At 45.0% G+C, this 12,321-nt stretch overlaps 1 protein-coding gene across 1 annotated transcript in view; it reads left to right on the top strand.

Annotated features, from left to right (window-relative positions):
* LOC142312040 (uncharacterized) overlaps positions 1-12,321 on the top strand; it is a 94,039-nt gene that overhangs the window by 14,781 nt on the left and 66,937 nt on the right. The window contains exons 6-7 of the mRNA XM_075350915.1: positions 6,177-6,267; positions 6,751-8,080. Coding sequence (XP_075207030.1) covers positions 6,177-6,267; positions 6,751-8,080 — 1,421 coding nt within the window. The remainder of the gene's footprint in view (positions 1-6,176; positions 6,268-6,750; positions 8,081-12,321) is intronic.

Raw genomic sequence — 12,321 nt, 5'->3', positions numbered from 1 at the left:
ACCGCTGCATGACAATTCATTATTGATCGCGGCTAAGTCTTATTTTCAGGGGATGTTTTATATTTAGGCCTCCATGAAAACTCCTGCTAGGTCTTATTTTCGGGGAAGGTCTTATTTTTGGGGAAACACGGTAGTTCCCAGGGAGTACCAGAGGGAATGGATGCACTTCTACAGAGATGGGACGTCCGACTAGCATACGTGTTTTCACCTTTACCACTAATCCTGCTAGTTCTGGTGGAAATCAGGACCGAGCAGGCTAGAGTCATCATGATAGCCCCTTCTGGCCACAGAGACAATGTTCATGTGGCTGAGATTTTTGTCTATATCGGACCCATGGATTCTTCCAGGCAATCCCAATTTAATTTCTATGGGCCGGTTTTGCATTCTCATTCTCAAGTACAGTGGTTAAACTGGACAGCCTGGAACAAGAGAGGAACCTTCTAAAGGCAAGGGGGTTTTCCCCAAACTTAAATTCTACCATCCTTTGTAGTAGTAAGAAAGTTATTTCCACCAAGTGTGCAACAGTATGGGGAAAATTCCTGGAGTTCTCGGTCAGCGGATATCTGAACATCAGCAGGTGCCGATTCCAGGAGTGCTGCAGTTTCTGCAGAAGAATCTGAAAGGGGGCTATCTACTAGTACATTGATAGTCCAATTAGCAGCCCTGGGCGCAATCTTTGATAAAAAGATGGTGGACCATCCATAGGTGTGTAGGTTCATTGGGGCTTCATTTACTTCTAGAACACTAGCAAGGCCTAGAATAGGCCCCGAGGACCTTAGCTTGGTATTAAGTTTCCTTGAACTACCTCTTAGGTCTCCACTAAGCCTCTCACCCTGAAAATAGCACAGGGTAGCATTAACATGATACAAATGCATTTGTGAGCTTCAAGCCATTTCAATTAACCCTCCCTTCATTACAATTCAGGATGTTGGTATAATTTTTAAGCCAGACCTGGCTTTTCTTTCCAAGGTCTATTCAAAATTCCAAAGGGGCCCAGGAATTATTACCTTCCTTCTTTGGAAATCCCAAGTCACAAGGAGAGCAGGTTTCATTCCCTGATGTCAGGAGTATTGTCTTCAGATACCTGGACATAACTTGGCCATCGCGAAAATCCTCAGTCATGTTTGTTCTTTTGGCACTCCACATAGAAGGAATGCAGCCACCAGATCCACTATTGCTAGGTAGGTGAGGGAGGCCATTAGTTGGCATATTTAGGGTCAGGTTATGCCCCTCCTCAGGTGATTAGGGCCCGTTCTACTTGGGCTATATCCACTTCTTGGGCGGAGACAGCAAATGCTCGGTAGAGCAGATCTGTAAGGCTGCACTATGGTCTTCACCTTCCACCTTGGGTAAGCACTACCGTTTGGATGGGGGTCTGTCAGTTCTATTCTTTAGGAGAAAGGTGTTTCTACGTTGGTCCCACCCTAAATTTCTTCTATTTTACTCTCTCATGTACAGTGCTGTAAAGTGAAGGGAAAAGTCGATAATTACTTACCGGTAATTGGATTTTTCAAAGCCATAACTGCACCGTGCTAGTTCCCTCCCTAAGTTGGTGGTATATATGAGACCAGACACATATACATAAATGACACACCCTAGGGCCTGTGGGGTACCCGGTTCCGAGCGTTGAATCACAGGAATGTGTCACGGATGACCGGTGCCCGATTCCATGGCCCTGGTGGTCACTTGAAAAATGTTAAAGGAAAAATAAAATAAAAGAGAAAAAAAATGTCTTTCGTGACGCCACTTGCAGTATGCGGCTATATGACGGAGCCGCTGCAGCGTAGTCTCTCACAGCTGGGCTGTTGGTATTGAGCAGCTTAGATCTTATGGCCCTCCGCAAGTAGAGCTAAGCCCCAGATAAAATGATGATTGTCGTAGTATAGTGAAAGTGGGTGATACAGAGGTGCGGGAAGAATTCAAACAACACAGGGACTGCGGTTCAACTTGTTCTTTACTTACTGGTTCTGTGGTACCGCCATCCGTCTGGTGCTGGTCTCTGCCAATCTGGGTCTCAGATGATCCTGTGTTCCTTTGATCCCGGTGCCGGTGTTGTGACCTGGTGGGCTCTTCCTCCATGTACCCTTCTGTAATTGGTGGGTCCCCGTGGCCTAAAGTGTTTTGGGGTCACCTCCTGGTCTCACAGTCCTGTCCCATATGGCAGGCAGCTTGAACCTCTCAATGGGTTAGACCTCTGTCCCAGTTCCCAGGTTCCCTCGATGCTGCTGTGCCCCAGACTCTAAAGTCGGGGATGAACCTTTATGATCCCCTCACCTGGCAGATTTAACAGGTGAGCCTAAAGCATATTCCTGTACTAGGTCTCTGCACCCCGCATGTGCTTGGTCCGGTGAGTACTGACACCGTACTCTCCCCGGCGACCGTACTCCTCGTGTCACTCACTGGACCCACCGATGTCACTCCTCGTGTTTCTCACTGGACCTGAGTCTCATTACACCCTCCCTGACTCAACGTCAACTACTGACTGACCTTCAAATGTGTCTGTCAATTGTCAACTGTTCAGAGTAGCCCCTCCCCCTTCCGGGTTTCTAACTAGCGGGATTGGATAAGTCCCGGTTAATAGGTGGCCATCATAAGATCTGTTTCTAGCCTGTTACCCAGTCTGGAAAAAGGGTAAAGAAATGTGTGTGTTTTGAATAATTGTTTGGTGTTTACCAGCAGTGGATTCCTAGAAACCCTGGATAAGTACTGCACCTGTAACTGGATACAGTACCCTGTGGCACCTGACGCCTCAAGGGCGCCACATATATAATATATATATATATATATATATATATATATATATATATATATGTCTGGTCTCAAAGTAGGTAGAATGTGTACAGCATAATGGGGTTTTCTCCTGTTTGGTGATGGATATGTCTGTTAATAAGGTGCTTACCTCTACGATTCTATAAACACACTGGGGTTTTGGAGAGGTTCCGCCCTTTTTATTTCAGAAAGGCTTCCTGTCTCTGGGGTCGGATACACTCTCTCTCATGTATGGTGCTGTCATGGCTCTGGAAAATCCAATTACCGGTAAGTAATTATCGTCTTTCCTATTCAGGTGCCGGAATTGCCTTTCTTCCACCCGCTGTCATTATATTGGATTATGCAAGTCAGCTTATAGGATGCAAGGCCTTGGATACATAACATTATTGTTCTGTTTCTCTTCCAGAGTCTTCTTGGAGAGCAATTATTTGCTCACTTCCCCTTGTTTGTACTCCCTGTGTTTTTAGAGTTTTTAGTGGAGTTGACTAAGCGCTCATCCCATCCGTTCTTTACCTTGTGCCCATTTCAGTATCAGCCAGAACCAGGTATCCTGCTTAGCGCATAGGTACAGAACCTATCTAGGGTGGTCAGGGGGGCCAGCGGAAGGTTTGGTCAGGGGTCACCATCTCCCCCTTCGCTAGACGCAGGGTTTCACATCCCTGTCGCTATACGCATGGTACTTCCACATACCTAGCATGACACCTGCCGGCTGTATATAGTCCAGGTCTCATTGGCATAGAAAAGTGCGGTAAGGACCACCATGCAGTAGGCGTTCAGCTTGGTGGTAATGCTGAGTCCCATCTACTCCCAATCATTCTTACGTAGTCTCTCGAATGCGGCATTAGCTGTTATTGAAGTTTTCGACTGCGTTGAGATTGCATTCCACTGAAATGCGTGGTTCCTGGTATCGTTTCCCTGGCGCAGGGTGATACATAACTTTGGTCTTTATAGCCACTCTGTAAAATTTTGAATTGTGACCTCTGCTCATGGGGTTTTGACATGTAATGATATCTACGGTATAGGAGAAAGTTGTGATGGAGGAAAAACATCCAAAGAGCATCTTGGGAACATAGACAACTAGTCGAAGGAAAAACTTGGGAATTGCAGCTGAATATAGCACTGATGTCCAACCAATGTGTCTGAATACACTTGTTGATCACAAAAAAAATACAGTTGTATTCTTAAATTCTAAAGCATGCAAACCATGCATGTAAGAATATAGACATGCATTACTGCTAAAGGAAATATAAGGAAAAAGTGAGATATTTAGCATACAAAAGTATCCATTCCTATATCTGCCCAGTAGCCACATTAAGGCAAGGCAATCTCATCATACTGGGTACCTACACAGAACTAAAGCCTCTCTCTGGGTTTAAAAACTTCCATATGTATGGGCAAGTAGGACCCTGTTATAGAGAATAAAATCACCAGTGGCAAATGGAGGAGCGGTGCACAAGTCAGAGGGCATGACCCCATCCCACCCCATAATCTACACAAAAAAATGTTATAGCAGCCTCCTACTCGCCCATACACATTGAAGTTTTAAAACCCAAAGAGAGGCTTCAGTTCAGTGTAGGTACCCAATATTATGAGATTGCCTTGATGTGGCTACTGGGCAGATATAGAAATGGACATTTTTGTATGCTAAATAACTACATTTTTTCTTGATTTCCTTTAGCAGTAATTCATGTCTATATTCTTACATTCATGGTTAGCATGCTTTATCATTTCAGAGTGCAACTGTCTTTTTTTTTTTTTGTCATTACATGTCATGGTCAGTTATGCACCTGTTTACACAGTATGTTAGGGAGTGCCATCAGTCTTTTTGTCTACGTTCGTTCATCTGCCACAGAGGCTATAACCACAGTACCAATTCTTGTCTGAATAGGTAAATTACATTTCATTGGGCAAAAGAGCAATCCTCACGTCGTGGGCCAATATACCGTATTTTTCGCTTTATAAGACGCACTTTTCCTCCCAAAAATTTGGGAGGAAAATGGGGGGTGCGTCTTATAAAGCGGTACCTGGGGGGGGTCCTGTCTGAGGCGATCGGGCGGCCGGGTGCCTGTGGCTGCATGCAAGCGGCCGGGTACCTGTGCTTGCGTGCGGTGGCAGCCGGGCACCTGTGGCTGTGTGCGGGCGGCAGCCGGGTGCTGTGTGCGAGCGGCAGTCGGGTGCCCGTGCGGGCGGCAGCCGGCTGCCGCCCTCACACAGGCACCCAGGTGCCGCCCTGGGTACCCGGCTGCCACCGCACGCAAGCACAGGTACCCGGCGGCTTGTACGCAGGGTGGGCGGGCAGCCTGCTGGCTGCCGCTCTGTGCATGCGGGGCGGGCGGCTGTGCAGCATGTTACCAGTTGTCCGCGGTCCCACTTTCAAATGATGGCGCCGGTGGAGCTCTTGGATGAGAGCTCCATCTGTGCACGCGCTGCTCCGGGAGTCAGCGCGTGCGCAGATGGAGCCCTTGGATGAGAGCTCCATCTGCGCATGCGTCGCTCCGAATCGGGACCGCGGACACACTGGGAAAACACCGCATCCGTCTGCTCCACCACTGAGCAGTCCCTGCCGCTGCCACCACTGAGCAGTACCCGCCGCTGCCACCACTGAGCAGTCCCCGCCGCTGCCACCACTGGGCAGTCGCCGCTGCCGCTGCCACCACTGAGCAGTTGCCGCCGCTCCCACCACTGAGCAGTCGCCGCCGCCGCTGCCACCACTGAACCGGGACCGCGGACACTCACTGCACCGGCCTGCTGCACGGCTCACCCGCCACGGCTGCTGCCGCCACCACGGACCCCACGGCTCCTGCCACCGCGGACGCCACCGCACCTACAACCACGGACGCCACGGCACCTGCAACCACAGACCCCGCTGCCACTGACCCGCCGCGCCTGCCAGCACAACCTGTGCCTCCTGTGACCCCGCTTCACCACCACTGCTGCCCCCTCCGGTAAGAGAACACCGGAGTATAAGACGGACCCCATTTTTCTTTTTTTTACCTTTTTTTATGTCTAAGTTTGGGGTGCGTCTTATATTCCGGTGCGTCTTATAAAGCGAAAAATACGGTACTTGATTAATTATTTCTTCATAGTGGAATCTGACGCTAAGAATTGCTGAGGGTCTGAACACCAAACAAGACCCTTCGTGCTACTAGATGGATGTCTGTAATAATGTGGCCATTCAGTGTATAGTTTATACTTGGTGGAGATGACAGAATAACGCTGATCATAGACATTAGATGTCTGGATCTTTTCACAATTTTGTGGTTATGGAGACTGCTGGTTACAATTAGAAGCCCACAGGCTGGATTTTACAGGAGACCTGCGGCTCTGTGCTAACTACTGCTATCACTTCATTTTTGGTTGTCATGCTACTTTTCAGGTGTCTGTGACTTTTACAATATCTGTTTCAGGGTGAAGATCTGACCCATATTAATACTACAGAGACATATGTGAGGGATGATGAGCGGAGTAAAGAGGAGATTTCTACAGATAACCGCACAGGTGAGTAGTAACCACTAAATGCAGAGAAGTCACAATTAAACTCAATTACACCAACTTTATTGACTATAATAAATTTGTCACATACTTTTTAGTGATTTTTCATATTTTCGTACTGAGGAGTAAGTTTCCTTTAATCCATCTACAAAAGATCCAAAACAAAAATGATAAGCAAATAACTAATATGGATACAAAAAAAAGGATAAAGTATTTGTTCTCCTTTCTTAAATCCATTTCTTACAAGTATGAAAAAAAAAATACAAAATACTAGTGCTGTTAACAGTTTTTTTCAACAGTAGTAAAAAAATGAAAGCACCCAACTAGTTGGTTTACAATCATGATATGTTATTCTTTGCTTTTTGGTCAACTGTGTTAGGTAATAATTGAATTAAAGTTTAATTTATATGGAAGTGTTACAAAATAATATAGTGAGCTTAATATACTTTCAAAACAATCCTACTGAAATAAAATCTATTTTATCCTCAGCAGATGACTGTGCCAGGAGCTCAGATGGACATCTGATATATTCAGATGTTACAGGAGATAATAGTATCACACCAAATTCAAGTGAAGAGCATGGTGTTATATCAGTTATACCTCCAGTCCTTCTCAGAAGAAAGCTATCAACTGATCCTTTTGAACAGGTCCTTTCTTCTACTTCTTCAAAGATTGATACACAGAATAAAAGTCACCGAAAGGCTGATGAACATCAAATAGCCCCCCTACAGGATAAACCATTTTTATGTGCAGAATGTGGGGAATGTTTTACAAAGAAATCAGATCTTGTTACACATCAAAGAAGTCACACAAGAAAGAATCCATTTTCATGTTCTGAGTGTGGGAAATGTTTTACTCGGAGAACAAATCTTGTTATACATCACAGGCTGCACACAGGGGAGAAGCCGTTTTCTTGTTCAGAATGTGGGAAACGTTATAGCAAGAAATTCAAACTTGTTGCACATCAGAGAATTCACACTGTTGAAAAACCATTTTCATGTTCTGAATGTGGAAAATACTTTCTTTGGAAAACAAATCTTATTGCACATCAAAGAATTCACACAGGGGAAAAGCCATTTTCATGTTCAGACTGTGGGAAATGTTTTAATCAGAAAACAAATCTTGCTAGACATCAGAAAACTCACAAAGGGGAGAAGCCATTCTTATGTTCTGAATGTGGGAAATGTTTTAGTGAGAATTCAGATCTTGCTAGACATCAGCAAACTCACACTGGAGAAAAGCAGTATTCATGTTCAGAATGTGGGAAATGTTTTGATCAGAAAAGAAATCTTGCTAGACATCAGAAAACTCACACAGGGGAGAAGCCATTCTTATGTTCTGAATGTGGAAAATATTTTAGTGAGAAATCAGATCTTGCTAGACATCAGAAAACTCACACTGGGGAAAAGCAGTATTCATGTTCGGAATGTGGGAAATATTTTCATCAGAAAACAAATCTTGTTAGACATCTGCAAACTCACACTTGTGACAAGCCATTTCCATGTTCTGAATGTGGGAAATTGTTTAAAAAGAAAGTATCTTTGGTTGCACATTATAAAATTCACACAGGAGAGAAGCCATTTTTATGTTCAGAATGTGGGAAATGTTATAATCATAAAACAAATCTTGTTATACATCAGAGGCTGCACACAGGAGTGAAGCCGTATTCTTGTTCAGAATGTGGAAAAAGTTATACTGAGAAATCTAAACTTGTTGCACATCAGAGACATCACAATGGGGAGAAGCCATTTTCATGTTCTGAATGTGGGAAATATTTTAATCGGAAAGCAAATCTTACTAGCCATCAGAGAACTCACACAGAGAAATAGAAATTTTCTTTTTTTATATATATATATGTATATCATTTTTATTGACAATGTTACTTGATTATATTATTTTTTTCTTGCAACATCACACATGTACAATAGAATAAAAAATAACAATTTACAGCACTAAATGGTTATTAGAAAACTATTGAAAAGCAATTATCTAAATAATACAGATATACTAAGCATGTAAATAAAATATTTAACATTTTTGTATGATGTATGTCTACAGCTTAACCTATTCCCAACCGCGTCAGTGCTTGCTAGGCTTTGTAAAGCGCTGACATTTAATTATGGTCTATGATCAGGGAGGGGATTGTGAGCATTTTCGTACCGCAATCGCCGTGTTTCCGGAGCAGAACAGTAGTTCTCACTGGAGAAATCATCGGGACCTGATTGAATAAGCCTTTGCTATCTTCTATGGGCTGCGATCAATAGCAATCGCGGCACATAGAAGTTAGAGAGAAAAAGCGTGCTCTTTCTCTTACCTCTCTGGATCCCCCATGACACGATCACGGGGGAGCTGGGGATTGTCATGTCACTCGGAGGTCATAATATGACTGCCATGTATGGTGGTCTTTCAGATCCAGCCTGCAGCAGGGTCTGACAGGCGATTTGCAGCCTGACAGTCACAGAATAAAGCATTGTCATCCTGGTGCATGGCAATCTATTATACCAGCGATCAGACTAAGAAAAGTTAAAGTCCCATATAGGAACTAAGTAAAAAAAAAAAAAAAGTAAAAAACCCCTGCAAATTATAAAAAAATCATAAAAACATTATACAAAAAAAAACATTTATTTATATAAAAACAAAAATAAACAAAAGAGGTACACGTATTTGATATTGCCACGTCCGGCCTGGCCTGATTTATAAAACTGTCATACTATTTAACCCCTTGAATGAATAGTTTAAAAAAAAATTGTGGCAAAAACCTGCTTTTTCATCATACCGCAAAAAAAAGTTGCATAAAACGCGATCAAAAAGTTGAACGTAAATTAAAATGGTATTAATGAAAACTACATCTTGTCCTGCAAAAAACAAGCCACTACACAGCTCCATCAGTGGAAAATAAAAAAGTTATAGCTCTGGGAATAAAGCAATGCAAAAACCATTCTTTTTTAAAAAAAAATGTCTTTGTGTAAAAGCGACACAACATACAGAAAATTATAAAAATGTGGTATCAGTGTAATCATACTGACCTGAAGAATAAACCTGTATTGTAACTTTTACCAAACAGTGAATGTCGGAAAAAGAAAGCCCCAAAAATTATTCCTGAATAGCTGTTTCATGCTCATTCTACCTCCCAAAAATGAAAATAAAAAACGATTCAGAAAAGGTAACTGGATATGTGACGTCACTGAACTATCAGGTCGTCACAGGGTATTGTACAGGGTATTGCCCTTCCGTGCAATATCCACCTCCTCCTTGGTTTAGGGTCCCTAACTATATGGTGTTGCCTATAACAGATAATAAAATCCTATGTACACTCTGCATCACACCCACCAGATACACCAGTGGACGGCCTGAGTGGAATAGGGTCTCCCACTTGGGGGGTTGGTTAAGGGGAGGTTCGGAGTGTCAGGAGTAGTTCAGTGAAGTGAAGGAGAGAGGAGGTCAGGAGTCGGGCTCCTTGGAAGCAACTAGTTAGCAGACGGTGGTCTGGGCCTAGTAAGAGCTGGACCCCCGGTCGCAGGGGATCGTGACAAGGGGCACGGAACTGTCGAGGAGGACAGCCGGCGGCCTTGTACCATCACCGGGCTAGGACCAGGGCACGACTGGGTACGTGGACCCTAGGTCAGGGAGTAGCTTCAGGCAACCTGACAATTTACCTGACGAGAACGGAGCCTTCAAGATCCGCTCTCCACCCGCTCCAAAATCGGGGTACTAGCACAACGATAGGGATAGGACTTTCCACTAAAACAGTCCAGGAAATCCCAAGCGTGAACCCTGAGAGCAAGCTCCCACAGGTAAGGCCGCTTTACATGCTGCGACATCGCTAGCATTTGCTGGCGATGTCGAGCGCGATAGCACCCGCCCCCGTCATACGGCTGATATGTGATCGCTGCTGTAGCAAACATCGCTACGACAGTGTCACACGCACATACCTGCTCTGCGACGTCGCTGTGAGCGGCGAACCGCCTCCTTTCTAAGGGGGCGGTTCATTCAGCGTCATAGCGATGTCACAGCAGCGTCACTGAACCGCCGCCCAATAGAAAAGGAGGGGCGGAGATGAGCGGAACGTAACATCCCGCCCACCTCCTTTCTTCCTCATTGCCGGAGGCCGCAGGTAGGGTAAGGTTTCTCGTTCCTGCGGTGTGTGCTGCCGCAGGAACGACGAACAACATCGTACATGCAGCAGCAACAATAATTGAATGAGGAGGGCATGTCACCGATTAGCGATTTTGAACGTTTTTGCGACGATTCAAAATCGCTCATATGTGTCACACACAACGACATCGCTAAAGCGGCTGGATGTGCGTCACAAATTCCGTGACCCCAACGACATTGCTTTAGCGATGTCACAGCGTGTAAAGCGGCCTTTAGCCACACTGGGGAGCGGGGCCCAACTAGTTCTATAGTACCGGGACCAACAGAAGAGTGAACTTGGTGCTAGGAGGAAAGTCACGGATCACCAGGCAGCACCATCAGGGACGGGACTCTAACTAGCTCCACTCAGCGGCAGCGGTGTCTAGAACTTTGGTTTATCCAGTTGTCGGTGTCAGCTTTATGGACTGAGTGAGTACGCAAGTGACCCCTTCACTCCCTACGGCACTCCTCAAACACCATCACCGAGTCCTGGGGCATTTCCCCTACCCGTGGAGGGTTCTAACACCTGGCTGCCCCACTCCATCGCCCCCGGGTACTCCCAACTGCCGCGGTGGTACTCCAAATTACCACATAGCACAGGTGGCGTCACAAACTCTAAATACAATTCCCTGTAAATACCCCCTTCATTTGAGCAGCCCGGCTCGGGGGCGGCACAGATACATAGTCACTTTAATGTCAAATCTATTTTTATTATTTTTTTTAACACAGAAGAAATGTAACATATATTTGCAAACTGGCAGAGATAGCACCACACATCTGATACTGAAACGACGTTGGTCTTAGGGCTGGTCAATGGCTATTCGGTCTTAAGAGTGACATCTCCCCCAGAAACCCTACCAGCTATTAGTATGCAAGTAGCAACTCTCACACTACAAAACTACAGAAAGCACAAATCTGTCTAAAGAAGAAACTGAGACACAAAAAGTATATAGAAGAGAGAAGTAATAGGGGAAAGAAGGATAGAGTAGAAAGAGAGGAGGGGGGAAAGGAGGAGGAGGGGGGAGCCAGTCCGCCCACTCAAGAGTTCCCAACAAGCTCTCTGAATTCTTAGGATTCCAAGAACATGATCCATGAACTTCATACCCTGATACATTTTTCAGTGGACCCATTCAATTCTGCCGTTAGATCCTCCATTCTCTTAAGACCAGCCATCTCCCCCAGCCAATCCGCCAGTGTGGGACTTCTAGTCTGCTTCCAATATCTGGGGATGACCATATGAGCTGCCATTAGGCAGAAACGCAGCAGATCTCCTTTCTGCGATTTGATTGATATATTAAACCAAACCAAACAAAAAAAAAACTCCTAATAAAAATGTATACTTTATTTCTATATCAATTAAAAAGGTTATATTCATGCAGCCAGAGACACACAATGTGTTAGATACACCGGATGGAAAGTGTAAGGGTAATTGTATCTGGGGGCCGTGCAGATCAATGGTATATGAACCTAATAGATTTAGATGCTGGACCCTAAGGGATATGAGTCACCCCTAATTGGTCCCTGCCTAGCAATGGGGCTTTAAGCACCCTAACTTTCTTGCTGCTCCCTTTCCACGGCGGCTGCCCCTATTGTATCCCTTACTAACTTGAAGATAACCATCACCAAATTTACCAGAATAAAGTGCTAAGTGCAAACCACATATACACATACAACAGACACAAATTAGTAGAGCGATTGCTACCCAAAGAGTCAACTGCAATAATTATTTACACTAGGTGACACATAAGGGTGGTGTCACACACAGCGACGACGACAACGATGTCGCTGCTACGTCACCATTTTCTGTGACGTTGCAGCGACGTCCCGTCGCTGTCGCTGTGTGTAACATCCAGCAACGAGCTGGCCCCTGCTGTGAGGTTGCCGCTCGTTGCTGAATGTCCAGCTTCATTTTTTGGTCATCGCTCT

This window comes from Anomaloglossus baeobatrachus, chromosome 5, assembly GCF_048569485.1.
Source record: "Anomaloglossus baeobatrachus isolate aAnoBae1 chromosome 5, aAnoBae1.hap1, whole genome shotgun sequence".
NCBI lineage: Eukaryota > Metazoa > Chordata > Amphibia > Anura > Aromobatidae > Anomaloglossus > Anomaloglossus baeobatrachus.
The sequence above is the reverse complement of the archived record's forward strand: the minus strand, read 5'-3'. Positions and strand labels throughout refer to the sequence as shown.